Here is a 16,702-nt window from a genome sequence, read left to right on the forward strand (position 1 = left end):
CGCAGATGTGCGGTCCGGAGGTGGCGGCCCTGCGCAGAGTCACGCATATATGCGTCATCTCGCGAGGGACGGGATTTCCTGTGAACGCGCGCACACAGGCGCGCGCGCTCACAGGAACGGAAGGTAAGCGAGTGGATCTCCAGCCTGCCAGCGGCGATCGCTCGCTGGCAGGCTGGAGATCCGAATTTTTTAACCCCTAACAGGTATATTAGACGCTGTTTTCATAACAGCGTCTAATATACCTCCTACCTGGTCCTCTGGAGGTCCCTTTTGTTAGGATCGACCACCAGAGGACACAGGTAGGTCAGTAAAGTCGCACCAAACACTACACTACACTACACCCCCCCGTCACTTATTAACCCTTTATGAACCCCTGATCACCCATGATCACCCCCCTGTCATTGATCACCCCCCTGTCATTGATCACCCCCCTGTCATTGATCACCCCCCTGTCAGGCTCCGTTCAGACGTCCGTATGATTTTTACGGATCCACGGATACATGGATCGGATCCGCAAAACACATGTGGACGTCTGAATGGAGCCTTACAGGGGGTGATCAATGACAGGCGGGTGATCACCCATATACACTCCCTGATCACCCCCTGTCATTGATCACCCCCCTGTCATTGATCACCCCCCTGTAAGGCTCCATTCAGACGTCCGTATGATTTTTACGGATCCACGGATACATGGATCGGATCCGCAAAACACATGCGGACGTCTGAATGGAGCCTTACAGGGGGGTGATCAATGACAGGCGGGTGATCACCCATATACACTCCCTGATCACCCCCTGTCATTGATCACCCCCCTGTCATTGATCACCCCCCTGTAAGGCTCCATTCAGACGTCCGCATGATTTTTACGGATCCATGGATACATGGATCGGATCCGCAAAACACATGCGGACGTCTGAATGGAGCCTTACAGGGGGGTGATCAATGACAGGCGGGTGATCACCCATATACACTCCCTGATCACCCCCTGTCATTGATCACCTCCTGTAAGGCTCCATTAAGACGTCCGCATGATTTTTACGGATCCATGGATACATGGATCGGATCCGCAAAACACATGCGGACGTCTGAATGGAGCCTTACAGGGGGTGATCAATGACAGGCGGGTGATCACCCATATACACTCCCTGATCACCCCCCTGTCATTGATCACCCCCCTGTAAGGCTCCATTCAGACGTCCGCATGTGTTTTGTGGATCCGATCCATGTATCCATGGATCTGTAAAAATCATGCGGATGTCTGAATGGAGCCTTACAGGGGGGGTGATCAGTGACAGGGGGGTGATCACCCTGATCACCCCCTGTCATTGATAACCCCCCTGTAAGGCTCCATTCAGACGTCCGCATGTGTTTTGTGGATCCGATCCATGTATCCATGGATCTGTAAAAATCATGCGGACGTCTGAATGGAGCCTTACAGGGGGGGTGATCAGTGACAGGGGGGTGATCACCCTGATCACCCCCTGTCATTGATCACCCCCCTGTCATTGATCACCCACCTGTCATTGATCACCCCCCCGGTAAGGCTCCATTCAGACATTTTTTTTGGCACAAGTTAGCGGATTTTTTGTTTGTTTTTGTTTTTGTTTTTTCTTACTAAGTCTCATATTCCACTAACTTGTGTCAAAAAATAAAATCTCACATGAACTCACCATACCCCTCACGGAATCCAAATGCGTAAACATTTTTAGACATTTATATTCCAGACTTCTTCTCACGCTTTAGGGCCCCTAAAAAGCTAGGGCAGTATAAATACCCCACATGTGACCCCATTTCGGAAAGAAGACACCCCAAGGTATTCGCTGAGGGGCATATTGAGTCCATGAAAGATTGAAATTTTTGTCCTAAGTTAGCGGAAAGTGAGACTTTGTGAGAAAAAACCAAAAAAAATCAATTTCCGCTAACTTATGCAAAAAAAAAAAAATTCGAGGAACTCGCCAGGCCCCTCATTGAATACCTTGGGGTGTCTTCTTTTCAAAGTGGGGTCACATGTGGGGTATTTATACTGCCATGGCTTTTTAGGGGCCCGAAAGTGTGAGAAGAAGTCTGGGATCCAAATGTCTAAAAATGCCCTCCTAAAAGGAATTTGGGCCCCTTTGCGCATCTAGGCTGCAAAAAAGTGTCACACATTTGGTATCGCCGTACTCAGGAGAAGTTGGGGAATGTGTTTTGGGGTGTCATTTTACATATACCCATGCTGGGTGAGAAAAATATCTTGGTCAAATGCCAACTTTGTATAAAAAAAATAGGAAAAGTTGTCTTTTGCCAAGATATTTCTCTCACCCAGCATGGTTATATGTAAAATGGCACGCCAAAATACATTCCCCAACTTCTCCTGAGTACGGCGATACCAGATGTGTGACACTTTTTTGCAGCCAAGGTGGGCAAAGGGGCACATATTCCAAAGTGCACCTTTCGGATTTCACCGGTCATTTTTTACACATTTTGATTGCAAACTACTTCTCACACATTTGGGCCCCTAAATTGCCAGGGCAGTATAACTACCCCACAAGTGACCCCATTTTGGAAAGAAGACACCCCAAGGTATTCTGTGAGGGGCACGGCGAGTTCCTAGAATTTTTTATTTTTTGTTGCAAGTTAGTGGAATATGAGACTTTGTAAGAAAAAAATAAAAATAAAAAATCATCATCATTTTCCGCTAACTTGTGACAAAAAATAAAAAGTTCTATGAACTCACTATGCCCATCAGCGAATACCTTAGGGTGTCTACTTTCCGAAATGGGGTCATTTGTGGGGTTTTTCTACTGTTTGGGCATTGTAGAACCTCAGGAATCATGACAGGTGCTCAGAAAGTCAGAGCTGCTTCAAAAAGCGGAAATTCACATTTTTGTACCATAGTTTGTAAACGCTATAACTTTTACTCAAACCATTTTTTTTTTTTGCCCAAACATTTTTTTTTTATCAAAGACATGTAGAACTATAAATTTAGCGAAAAATTTATATATGGATGTTGTTTTTTTTGCAAAATTTTACAGCTGAAAGTGAAAAATGTCATTTTTTTGCAAAAAAATCGTTACATTTCGATTAATAACAAAAAATGTCAGCAGCAATAAAATACCACCAAATGAAAGCTCTATTAGTGAGAAGAAAAGGAGGTAAAATTCATTTGGGTGGTAAGTTGCATGACCGAACGGTGAAAGTAGTGTAGTGCCGAAGTGTAAAAAGTGCTCTGGTCATTAAGGCGGTTTCAGCTAGCGGGGCTGAAGTGGTTAAAGGAAATGTGTCACCAAAATTTGTATCTGCCAATTAAAACCAGATAATAGCACATATTCTTTTTTCTAATCTGTTTTTATTTTCTGATTGTGGATTTTTGAATTATATTTCCTGAATGCGATTATGGGGGCGGCCCTCTTGCCTGAGCTATTCTTAACAGCATTTACACAGCATTAAGAAAATTGCTTTATGGCAGCCACATGGGCCATAGACACAAGGGTCAGGAGGGGACCTCGTTGACTTCTATGGGAGAGTTATCTGGGCATGCTCTGTGACCTGTGAGTAGGTCATTGTACAAGGAAAGATTAGATAAGCTTTGACAATCACCTATTATGAATGGTAGATCCTGTCTTATCTGTCATTCTAATCCTGCCTGTTGTAATATCACCTCAGTGTATAGATAACTGCAGTAAAGTGATCTGAAGTGAAGCGTATTATTGGCCAGTGAGAAAACTGCAGGATTTTATGGTTTTTATTTAAATATAGATAGTGACATAGAAAATGTAAAAATAAAATCATCATCAAAAATTCCTAGAAAATATGTTAAACAACTGATTTAAACAATAGGTCATTTTCTGATGACACATTTCCTTTAAGAGGTCTGGAAACTGTGGCTCTTCAGCCATAAACAGCACCTGTAAGACTGGCAAATGATTTTATTCCCTGCTGTCACTGTTCCTGTTAAGCTATAATTTTTATTTTCAAGAGGTTGAAAAAATCTCTAGGCTGCCTTGATTTATCTGTGGATTTTATGCAATATTTGTCTGGACACTATATGAAACTGGTACCTTAACACCCCAAATCTGTTTATCTAGACACTATGTACCGTTTGTATGCCATAGGCGTAATTATTTGGGTGCTATATACAGTGGTGTGCTTAGGGTGTTTGGCACCTGGGGCAGGTCCTTTGTCTGGCACCCCTCCCCCCAATACTTAAAAAAAATGGTACCCCCTCACAGTAGTATTGCCCTCATTGTACAACCTTCACAGTAGTTTTGTCCAGATGTGTGCCCCCTCACAGAAGTTATGCCCACATTGTGCACTCTCACAGTAGTTATGCCCACATTGTGCCCCTTTCACAGTTGTAATGCCCTCTTTGTGCCGCCTTCACAGTAATGATCCCCATTGTGCCCCTTCACAGTAATAATCCCCATTGTGCCCCCTTCACAGTAATAATCCCCATTGTGCCCCCTTAATAGTAATAATCCCCATTGTGCCCCCTTCATAGTAATAATGCTCACTGTGCCCCTTTATAGTAATAATGCCCATTGTGCCCCCTTCACAGTAATATTGCCCATTGTGCCCCCTTAATAGTAGTAATGCCCACTGTGCTAGTAATGCCCTCTGTGCTCCCTCTATAGTAGAAATCCCCATTGTGCCCCCTTCACAGTAATAATGCCCACTGTGCCCCCTTCACAGTAATAATGCCCTCTGTGCCCCATTTATTGCAGTAATGCCCTCTGGCTCTGTGCACCCTCCATAGTAGAATGCCCATTGTGCCCCCTTCACATTAGTAATGCCCGCTGTGCCCTATCCATAGTAGTAATGCTCTCTATGCCACCTCCATAGTAATAAAGTCCTCTGTGCCCCCTCCAAAGTAATAAAGTCCTCTGTGCCCCCTCCATAGTAGTAATCCCCCCTCCATAGTAATAAAGTCCTCTGTGCCCCCTCCATATTAATAAAGCCCTCTTTACCTCCTCTGTATAAAAAAAAACCTAACAACACAGTAACTACTCACCTTGTCCCATTCCTGAAGCTCACATACCTCTCTTTGCTGCAGGCACTGATCGCTCTGCAGCAGTGTGTGGGCGGAGCTTATGCAGATTTCCGGGCTGCATGCTCCGCCCACACAGGCTGGCAGTGGGATCTGTGCCTGCAGGCTGAATGGCTGAGAGGGGAGAAGTCTTCCTGCTTCACCATTCTGTGAGCCGCCAGCCTGAAGGAGGGTAGGAGCGCTGGGAGCTGAGCGGTGGGAAGAGTTCATTGCTTCTGGCACTCTGAGAGCCGGCACCTAGGGTGGATGCCCCCACACCCCCCACTTAGTACGCCACTGGCTATATGTATATGTTTCTGGTGCTGTTTCAGATCAAGTAACTCAGATCAAGTGCCAAAGTCCCAAACTGCCAAGAGTACTTACCACGGTAGCTGGACTTTTATTCCGGATAAAACTGTTCATAGCATCATTGTTAGGAGCAAATACTGTGTAGGTATCTTCAGATTCAATAAGTTTTGACAGATGATATTCCTAGGTAAAAATATCAGCAATGTACAACATGACAAGTTACTGAAAAAATGATAAGGAGGCTCAACATTCACTTATGCCACTTATATTGCGTATTACTCACAATGATATAGCCACGGAAGATGGAATAATCAGGCATCTGATCAAGCCTGGTCATCAAGTCTGGTAATAGCTCGACCGTATATATATCAGGAATCAAGACCTAGAAAACATATTAATGTCATGAGGCTTTCAATCTATGTTAACTTTTCTATAAAATGAAACACCAAAAGAAAACACTTCATATAATGTGAAATCGGAACCTCAGATAGACTCATTTATGTTCAACAGCTCTGTGCAGTCTTTCTTGTATAAGCTCAGTGAATGGTACTCTAGACATTTAAGGGGAAATTTATCGAGCCCCGCATTCCAGAATTCTGGCTTCCAAAAGTCATACTCACACTTTTTTAGACTATTTTTTTACTATAGAAAAAGGTTAGAACTTGCTTGCTGCACGACCATTATTGTTTTTTTTTTTTTTTTTTACTTCAATGAGTGGAAATATCTGTCAGAGGCCGTGAAGAGATTTGGCTGAAGGGATCATTTTCTGGCTTGGGTGAAGTTGTTGTACTCTAACAAAATGGATATTTTTTTTACCAAACCAGGTCAGAATTCTGGCAAACTTAGCTTAGTAAATCTGCCTCATTGTTTATATTTTTAGTATTTTGCTATAAGATTGAAAAGAAAATATTTTAAACTTAAAGGTCCCTTTCACACGAGCGAGTTTTCCACGCGGGTGCAATGCGTGACGTGAACGCACAGCACCCGCACTGAATCCTGACCCATTCATTTCAATGGGGCTGTGTACATGAGCGTTGTTTTTCACGCATCAGTTCTGCTTTGCGTGAAAATCGCAGCATGTTCTATATTCTGCGTTTTTTACGCAGCCCTGGCCCCATAGAAGTGAATGGGGCTGCGTGAAAAACGCATTGCATCCAGCAAGCAGGTGCGGATGCGATGCATTTTTCACTGATGGTTGCTAAGAGATGTTGTTTGTAAACATTCCGTTTTTTATCATGCGCGTGAAAAACGCATCCAAACGCATTGCACCCGCGCGGAAAAAACTGAACAACTAAACGCAATCACAGACAAAACTGACTGAACTTGCTTGCAAAATAGTGCGAGTTTCACTGAACGCACCCTGAATGCATCCAGACCTAATCCGTCACGCTCGTGTGAAACCAGCCAAAAAGTTTTTGTTTTGCACATTAAAAGGACAATGGGGCACATTTATCAAAGTTGTACGCCAGTTTTCTGGCGTACAAAACGTGCAAATTTTTGTGTGAATGGCATTCAGTGGAAATAATTTGAGATTTTTCACAGACTTTCTCCTACCACTCGTCACTTTGTACAAAAGTTGGTGGAGCTTAGTAAAAGGAGTTACAATGGCGTAAATTATAACTGAAATCTACCCCAGCTTGTAGCAACTGAAATCTACCCCAGCTTGTAGCAACTGAAATCTACCCCAGCTCATAGCAACTTAAATCTACCCCAGCTCGTAGCAACTGAAATCTACCCCAGCTTGTAGCAACTGAAATCTACCCCAGCTCATAGCAACTTAAATCTACCCCAGCTCGTAGCAACTGAAATCTACCCCAGCTTGTAGCAACTGAAATCTACCCCAGCTCATAGCAACTTAAATCTACCCCAGCTCGTAGCAACTGAAATCTACCCCAGCTTATAGCAACTTAAATCTACCCCAGCTCGTAGCAACCGAAATCTACCCCAGCTTATAGCAACTGAAATCTACCCCAGGTCGTTGCAACTGAAATCTACCCCATCTTATAGCAACTGAAATCTACCCCAGCTTATAGCAACTGAAATCTACCACAGCTCGTAGCAACCGAAATCTACCCCAGCTTATAGCAACTGAAATCTACCCCAGGCCTAGCAACTGAAATCTACCCCAGCTTATAGCAACTGAAATCTACCCCAGGTCGTAGCAACTGAAATCTACCACAGCTCGTAGCAACCGAAATCTACCCCAGCTTATAGCAACTGAAATCTACCCCAGGTCGTAGCAACTGAAATCTATCCCAGCTTATAGCAACTGAAATCTACCCCAGGTCGTAGCAACTGAAATCTACCACAGCTCGTAGCAACCGAAATCTACCCCAGCTTATAGCAACTGAAATCTACCACAGCTCGTAGCAGCTGAAATCTACCCCAGCTCGTATTAATGAAATCTACCCCAGCTTATAGCAACTGAAATCTACCCCAGGTTGTAGCAACTGAAATCTACCACAGCTCGTAGCAACAGATATCTACCCCAGCTTATAGCAACTGAAATCTACCACAGCTCGTAGCAACTGAAATCTACCCCAGCTTGTAGCAACTGAAATATACCCCAGCTCGTAGCAACTGAAATCTACCCCAGCTCGTAGCAACTGAAATCTACCCCAGCTCGTAGCAACTGAAATCTACCCCAGCTCGTAGCAACTGAAATCTACCCCAGCTCGTAGCAACTGAAATCTACCCCAGCTTGTAGCAACTGAAATATACCCCAGCTCACCAGCTCGTAGCAACTGAAATCTACCCCAGCTCGTAGCAACTGAAATCTACCCCAGCTCGTAGCAACTGAAATCTACCCCAGCTCGTAGCAACTGAAATCTACCCCAGCTCGTAGCAACTGAAAGCTACCCCAGCTCGTAGCAACTGAAATCTACCCCAGCTTGTAGCAACTGAAATATACCCCAGCTCACCAGCTCGTAGCAACTTAAATCTACCCCAGCTCGTAGCAACTGAAATCTACCCCAGCTCGTAGCAACTGAAATCTACCCCAGCTCGTAGCAACTGAAATCTACCCCAGCTCGTAGCAACTGAAATCTACCCCAGCTCGTAGCAACTGAAAGCTACCCCAGCTCGTAGCAACTGAAAGCTACCCCAGCTCGTAGCAACTGAAATCTACCCCAGTTTGTAGCAACTGAAATCTACCCCAGCTCACCAGCTCGTAGCAACTGAAATCTACCCCAGCTCGTAGCAACTGAAATCTACCCCAGCTCGTAGCAACTGAAATCTACCCCAGCTTGCAGCAACTGAAATCTACCCCAGCTCGTAGCTGGGATAGATTTCAGTTTGTGTCATTTAAATAGCACAAGATGTGCCTCTTAATAATACTATTATGGTCATTAAAGGGTTGTCTTAGTTAAAAATCAAGGAAAAGTCCTGCTATAGGCTAAAATGAAACATTATCTTCTACACTGTACTCACCCCTCACTTCAGCGCTGGCACTGGTCTGATTCTCCTGCCGCTGCTTGTTTACAAAACTGCAGGCATGACGTGTCAGTATATGGCACATGACTGCTGCAGCCAATAAGTGTCCTCAGCAGTTTAATGCTGAATTGGACCAGTGTCACAGAGAACGCTGCTAGGCTATTGCAGGGATTGTCTGAGATTTTTAATTATCTTGGATAAACCCTTGAAGGCCCAAAATACCCTGGGTGTTATACAACAGCATAGATATACCAACAAAGCTGTTGGGAAATTATGGCTTTTCATTATTTACCTTAGTAAATTGTGTTCTATAGAATTGCAAATTGGGAACTGTTATTGACTAGAAATTTTTATGGCCATGAATATAATCTGGAAATAACTGCCTACTGCTAACAATATGATATGTACAGTGAACACAACATGATTTCATGCTGATCGGCTTGGTGCTCAGTGCTCGCAAATCATAAATTACCATCTAAATGAGCAAGATATTTACCTTGTCAATAAGATGCACAACTCCATTTGTAGCTACAATGTCACCGACAACAACGTTAGCACCTCCAATGGTAATATTCTAAAATAAATTATTTCCATTAAAGCATTTATTACATTAAACAAGTTTGGGAACTTGACATATAATTTCCACCTTGGGGAGCATTCTTTGATGCACTAGAGAACTACATTATGAACAATATTCATTTCAGAGCGGGATATTTTGTCCCCCAGTCTCCACCCTAGGACCAGCCCACCTAGAATACTAAATTAAGAATCAGCATAATGAATTGCAGGTGCTATATGAACCCTCTCTCAAAGACCACTTTTGTGTTTCTTTTTGTCCTTATCAGGTGCAGATTGTGTCTCCTGCACAAGCCCACCTTTTCTCATTTGTTTTTCCTTTGGTTTTACCTTGGATCATGCCTGCTATAGGGCATAAAGCTTGCCAGAAGTTTTCTGGCAACAAGTTCAGACCATGCACTATGGTTGGTTCTGTGGATTTATGTTTCTTACATCACCTAAAAAAATAGCTATGACTGCAAAAAAATGGCAGCCTGGCTGTTCAATAATCAGCCACCGATTACCAGAGATGTTGGTCCAGACCTGAGACCTCCTTTTCCTTATTCTCTTGATTGTCATGGTCATTGTTGATTGTCATTTTAAATTCCTTTTTTTTTTACATTACATCGGCATTTAGGCCAGTGGAGTAGTTGTCAATCATTACCTAAGTTTTTTCCCCCCCAAAATGGTGTTACCCTGATAGTTACCTCAGTGATAAAGATATGTTCTTTACATGATAATGTCTATCTGCTGTCTCTGCTTATCTGGCAGATTTTCTTTGGATATAATCTACATTCTTAGGAGGTCAAGTAACCAATCAAATTCTATTATATGGTAGAAGAGGTCCTCTCCTTTTTCAGGTAGGGCCTTATCTGCCAGGCAAAGTAGGCCAAGTTTCTCTTAATTGTCAGTCTGCAAAATTTACCATCCCTTTCTTTTTTGCTTTTCATATCTGTGCTGCCTGAGGTAGATGAGGAAATAGAAAATTTGTCTTACCTGTAATGTTACTTTCCTCAAATCCGAAGGCAGCACATACAGTACAGACCAAAAGTTTTGACACACCTTCTCATTCAAAGAGTTTTCTTTATTTTCATGACTATGAAAATTGTAGATTCACACTAAAGGCATCAAAACTATGAATTAACACATGTGGAATTATATACATAACAAAAAAGTGTGAAACAACTGAAAATATGTCATATTCTAGGTTCTTCAAAGTAGCCACCTTTCGCTTTGATTACTGCTTTGCACACTCTTGGCATTCTCTTGATGAGCTTCAAGAGGTAGTCACCTGAAACGGTCTTCCAATAGTCTTGAAGGAGTTCCCAGAGATGCTTAGCACTTGTTGGCCCTTTTGCCTTCACTCTGCGGTCCAGCTCACCCCAAACCATCTCGATTGGGTTCAGGTCCGGTGACTGTGGAGGCCAGGTCATCTGGCGCAGCACCTCATCACTCTCCTTCATGGTCAAATAGCCCTTACACAGCCTGGAGGTGTGTTTGGGGTCATTGTCCTGTTGAAAAATGATGGTCCAACTAAACGCAAACCGGATGGAATAGCATGCCGCTGCAAGATGCTGTGGTAGCCATGCTGGTTCAGTATGCCTTGCATTTTGAATAAATCCCTAACAGTGTCACCAGCAAAGCACCCCCACACATCACACCTCCTCCTCCATGCTTCACGGTGGGAACCAGGCATGTAGAGTCCATCCGTTCACCTTTTCTGCGTCGCACAAAGACACAGTGGTTGGAACCAAAGATCTCAAATTTGGACTCAGACCAAAGCACAGATTTCCACTGGTCTAATGTCCATTCCTTGTGTTCTTTAGCCCAAACAAGTCTCTTCTGCTTGTTGCCTGTCCTTGGCAGTGGTTTCCTAGCAGATATTCTACCATGAAGACCTGATTCACACAGTCTCCTCTTAACAGTTGTTCTAGAGATGTGTCTGCTGCTAGAACTCTGTGTGGCATTGACCTGGTCTCTAATCTGAGCTGCTGTTAACCTGAGCTGCGAACCTGTGAAGTGAAAACCATTTCAGGTGACTACTTCTTGAAGCTCATCAAGAGAATTCCAAGAGTGTGCAAAGCAGTAATCAAAGCAAAAGGTGGCTACTTTGAAGAACCTAGAATATGATATATTTTTAGTTGTTTCACACTTTTTTTGTTATGTATATAATTCCACATGTGTTAATTCATAGTTTTGATGCCTTCAGTGTGAATCTCCAATATTCATAGTCATGAAAATAAAGAAAAATCTTTGAATGAGAAGGTGTGTCCAAACTTTTGGTCTGTACTGTACATACCCTCCCAATAATTTTATAGCTAATCGGCTATTTATTTTTACACAAGCGTGAGCTGTGAGAGAGGGTTCATATAGCACCAGCAATTAATTGGGTGGGCTGGTCCTAGGTAGTGATGAGCGGCATGGGCGATATTCGAATTTGCGATATTTCGTGACTTTTTAGCCAAATTTTCGCCATAAATTTGCAAATTTGAGAATTTGTGATCTCAAGTCATTGTTTACTTGATTGCGAAAAATCGGCAATGTAATATATTTGCGATAAATTTGCGATTAGAATATTCAACATCATTCGTGAATACGAATATATAGCACTACATTCTAAATATTCGTGAATTCTCGAAGTGGTGATATTCGAGATTAAAATTAGCGATTCGAATATTCACGCTCAACACTAGTCCTAGGGTGGAGACTAGGAGACAATATCCCACTCTGTGCTGCCTTCAGACTCAAGGAAAGTAAAACGACAGGTAAGGCAATTTTTCATCATATACTTTCCCAAATTGCTCTCTCTATAAGCAGGGCTGACAGTAATAGAAGAAAGCACTCATAGGGAAATCAAATTCCCTGCAGTTGCTTTGACAACTGTATTCCATCAGAAGGGCTATCTAGAGATGCATCTCAATAAATTAGAATATCGTCGAAAATTTTATTTCAGGTAATTCAATTAAAAAAGTGAGACTCGAATATTATATAGATTCATTACACAGAGAGTAATCCATTTCAAGTATTTATTTCTTTTAATGTTGATGATTATGGCTTATAGCTAATGAAAACAAACCGCAAAGTCAGTATCTCAGAAAAGTTAAATATTATATATAAGATCAATTAAAAATAATTATTTTTAATTCAGAAATGTTGGCCTACTGAAACGTATGTACAGTATATGCACTCAAAACGTGGCCAGGGCTCCTTTTGCATGAATTACCGCATCAATGAAGCGTTGCATGGAGGCGATCAGCCTGTGGCACTGCTGAGGTGTTATGGAAGCCTAGGTAGCTTTAATAGCGGCCTTCACCTCGTCTGCATTGTTGGGTCTGGTGTCTCTCATCTTCCTCTTGACAATACTGCATAGATTCTCTATGGGGTTTAGGTCAGGTGAGTTTGCTGGCAAATCAAGTACAGGGATACCGTGGTTATTAAACCAGGTATTGGTAATTTTGTCAGTAAGGGCAGATGCCATGTCCTGCTGGAAAATTAAAGCAGCATATCCATAAAGCTTGAGGGAACCATGAAATGCTGTTAAATTTCCTGGTAAATGGCTGTGCTGACTTCGGACTTGATAAAGCACAGTGGATGAACACCAGCAGATGCCACTGCTCCCCAAACCATCACTGACTGTGGAAACTTCACACTGGACCTCAATGCATCTCCATTGTGTGTGGTGGCTTTTAAAGCATTGACTCCAGCTGCAGCCCTCTCCTTGTGAATCACCCCCAAATTCTTGAATGGCCTTTTCTTGACAATCCTTTGAATGCTGCAGTTATTCCTGTTGCTTGTGAATCATTTTTGACCACACTTTTTCCTTCTTCTCAACTTTCTATTAATTTGCTTGAATACAGCACTTTGTGAACTACCAGCTTCTTTAGCAATGACCTTTTGTCGCTTACCCTCCATGTGGAGGGTGTTAATGACTGTCTTCTGGACAACTGTGAAGTCAGCAGTCTTCCCCATGATTGTTTAGCTGACTGCACCAGACTGACATTTAAAGACTTAGGAAACCTTTTGCAGGTGTTTTGCATTGATTTTGCATGGATTAGATCACTCCATGTGTAAAGAATCTATCAAATATATTCTTTTGTTTTAATTGAATACATTCTTCAAAGACCATCAGCTCTAGGCCCTAGATATTCCAAATAACAAGAAAAGAGCCAGCAATCCAAGACTGGTGAAAGGTGTGGACCCTCTTTATTCACTCCAACTGTAATGTTTCAGCCTAAAACAATTTATACAGCTATCTATTTATTCTGATTTCATGTCAGATATTGAGAAAAACATGCACGCGTCTTTTTATATTGTGTACGTAAACTTCTGGTTTCAACTCTATCTATCTATCTATCTAAATATCTACCTGCTTATTTGTCTATCTGCCTGTCTATAGCAATAAGTTGCATGAGCAGTCCAATATATATTTGACTTATAGAGCCTTGTAACTTACCCCATTTTTTGTAGAAAGTTGAAGTAAACTGTTTTTAAGAGAAGTAACCAGTAGATCAGATGAAGAATAGTTCTTGATATCATCATATTTGTAGATACCTGACAAAATGTGATGCCTGGAAATAGAACATGAAACATTGTGGGATAATGTGCTCACAGAAGTTGAAAAATTTGTAGTAGAGTGGAGCAGATTCCAAAAAAGGAGAACTGTATCTTTGTTTCTCTCTATCCATTCTCAGTAAAACATATTGGGGCAGATTTATTCAGCCTGAAGATGGCAGTCTAGACCTGCACCAGATTTATCACAGGGACTCAGGCTGGATGATTAATCTGGTGCAGGAATAGACACTTTTCTTTGATTTATAACAACTATTGTCTGGTTATGCCAGAATTGTGGCACCATTTTGATGCAGAATGGTGCATCTTAAGCAATTCCCCTTTCCCATGAACCCGCTCCCCTTTTTCTGGAAGTCACCAACCTTTTCTGATATTTAAATATATAAAATTATCAGTTTTACTGAATCTTTTCCTACAAAACTATGTATCAATCTGCTCAGCCCCTACTGCTTTATAACATGCTGCCTGCAGATTGCGCTGCATTTCATGGTGACAGGTTCCCTTTTTAACCCTTTCAAGACTTTGAAGGTGATTTTCCATTAAAAAAAATATATAAATTATTCCCAGCCCTCCCAAAGCCATAACTTTTTTTATTTTTTCATTCACATACAGTCAGTTCCATAAATTTTGGGACATCTACACAATTCTAACATTTCTTTTTCTCTATACGCCACCACAATGGATTTGAAATTAAACAAACATGTGCTTTAACTGCAGACTGTCTGCTTTAATTTGAGGGTATTTACATCCAAATCAGGTGAACGGTGTATCCAAAGAGCTATCACTATCAATGAAGAAAGCCATCATTAGGCTGAAAAAACAAAACAAGCCCATCAGAGAGATAGCAAAAACATTAGGTGTGGCCAAAACACCTGTTTGGAACATTCTTAAAAATAAGAAACGCACCGGTGAGCTCAGCAACACCAAAAGACCTGGAAGACCCCGGAAAACAACTGTGGTAGATGACCGAAGAATTCTTTCCCTGGTAAAGAAAACACCCTTCGCAACAGTTGCCCAGATCAAGAACACTCTCCAGGAGGTAGGTGTATATGTGTCAAGGTCAACATTCAAGAGAAAACTTCACCAGAGTGAATAGAATACAGAGGGTTCACCACAAGATGTAAACCATTGGTGAGCCTCAAAAACAGGAAGGCCAGATTAGAGTTTGCCAAACGACATCTAAAAAAGCCTTCACAGTCCTGGAACAACATTCTATGGACAGATGAGACCAAGATCAACTTGTACCAGAGTGATGGGAAGAGAAGAGTATGGAGAAGGAAAGGAACTGCTCATGAACCTAAGCATACCACCTCATCAGTGAAGCATGGTGGTGGTAGTGTCATGGCGTGGGCATGTATGGCTGCCAATGGAACTGGTTCTCTTGTATTTATTGATGATGTGACTGCTGACAAAAGCAGCAGGATGAATTCTGAAGTGTTTCGGCAATATTATCTGCTCATATTAAGCCAAATTCTTCAGAACTCATTGGACGGCGCTTCACAGTGCAGATGGACAATGACCCAAAGCATACTGCAAAAGCATCCGAAGAGTTTATGGGAAAAAAGTGGAATGTTATGCAATGGCCAAGTCAATTACCTGACCTGAATCCGATTTGCATTTCACTTGCTGAAGACAAAACTGAAGGGAAAATGCCCCAAGAACAAGCAGGAACTGAAGACAGTTACAGTAGAGGCCTGGCAGAGCATCACCAGGGATGAAACCCAGCGTCTGGTGATGTCTATGCGTTCCAGACTTCGGGCTGTAATTGACTGCAAAGGATTTGCAACCAAGTATTAAAAAGTGAAAGTTTGATTTATGATTATTATTCTGTCCCATTACTTTTAGTCCCTTAACAAGTGGGAGGCACATATGCAAACTGTTGTAATTCCTACACCGTTCACCTGATTTGGATGTAAATACCCTCAAATTAAAGCTGACAGTCTGTAGTTAAAGTTGTTTCATTTCAAATCCATTGTGGTGGAGTATAGAGCCAAAAATGTTAGAATTGTGTTGATATCCCAATATTTATGGACCTGAATGTAGCTGTATGAGGGCTTGTTTTTTGAGGGACAAGTTTATTTAAACTGTACACTGTTCAGCACCAATTCACAATGATTCATAAATGCAGTTCTTGAAAATACTGACAAAATTGATCTCCCTAATTCATTGTGACATTTGTATATTAGCAAGCTCATGTGCTTAGTGATATCATGAACTTTAAAAAAATAATTAAAAAAATAAAAAATTGCGGTGCGGAGGCACTCTGTAGTGCTTCCGTGGGGTTACGTGCCAACGTTCCTTACCGCAGCTCCGGATTGCGGACCCATTTAAGTGGATGGGTCCGCATCTGTGATGCTGGGAGCATGCGGTTGGTGCTCGCATATTGCGGAACCACTGTATGAGGGCCGCAATACGGCCACGGCTGTCCAGCCGTGTGCATGAAGACTTAGTCTGGGTTTTCATATAGTGACGGGGAGAGTTCTGCATAGTCATCTCTCCTGGCCCTGTCAATCAACATGAAGAGGAGAAAGAGTCTGAAAGAGGAAGCAGGAGGAGTAGGGGTGCACAGAGTGGCTTCAATCCACCTCAGTGCACTTAACTGCTCAGTGCACTTAACTGCTCATTTGCATATGGTTTAATAGTACTTTGTCTCCAGAATGTATTACAGTCATATGAGCTAACCCTACATGACATTGTGCCTGGTTTAATTGCAAATTTTCTGGTGACAGACTCCCTTTAATTGCACCAAAATAGATTGTGTTTTAGAACAGTGAAAAAAGTTGTGTGTGAAGGAGGCCTAAGACCATAGAACAACCTTTGGATCCTTTTACA

General features: G+C 42.2%; 1 protein-coding gene across 1 annotated transcript in view; it reads right to left on the bottom strand.

Moving 5' to 3' along the window:
• The window catches only part of STAB2 (stabilin 2), a 165,242-nt gene that overhangs the window by 72,253 nt on the left and 76,287 nt on the right, over positions 1-16,702 (bottom strand). The window contains exons 30-33 of the mRNA XM_044280594.1: positions 13,755-13,869; positions 9,243-9,320; positions 5,598-5,696; positions 5,390-5,497 (exon numbers count right to left, since the gene is read on the bottom strand). Coding sequence (XP_044136529.1) covers positions 5,390-5,497; positions 5,598-5,696; positions 9,243-9,320; positions 13,755-13,869 — 400 coding nt within the window. The remainder of the gene's footprint in view (positions 1-5,389; positions 5,498-5,597; positions 5,697-9,242; positions 9,321-13,754; positions 13,870-16,702) is intronic.

The sequence above is a fragment of the Bufo gargarizans genome, chromosome 2, assembly GCF_014858855.1.
Source record: "Bufo gargarizans isolate SCDJY-AF-19 chromosome 2, ASM1485885v1, whole genome shotgun sequence".
Lineage (NCBI taxonomy): Eukaryota > Metazoa > Chordata > Amphibia > Anura > Bufonidae > Bufo > Bufo gargarizans.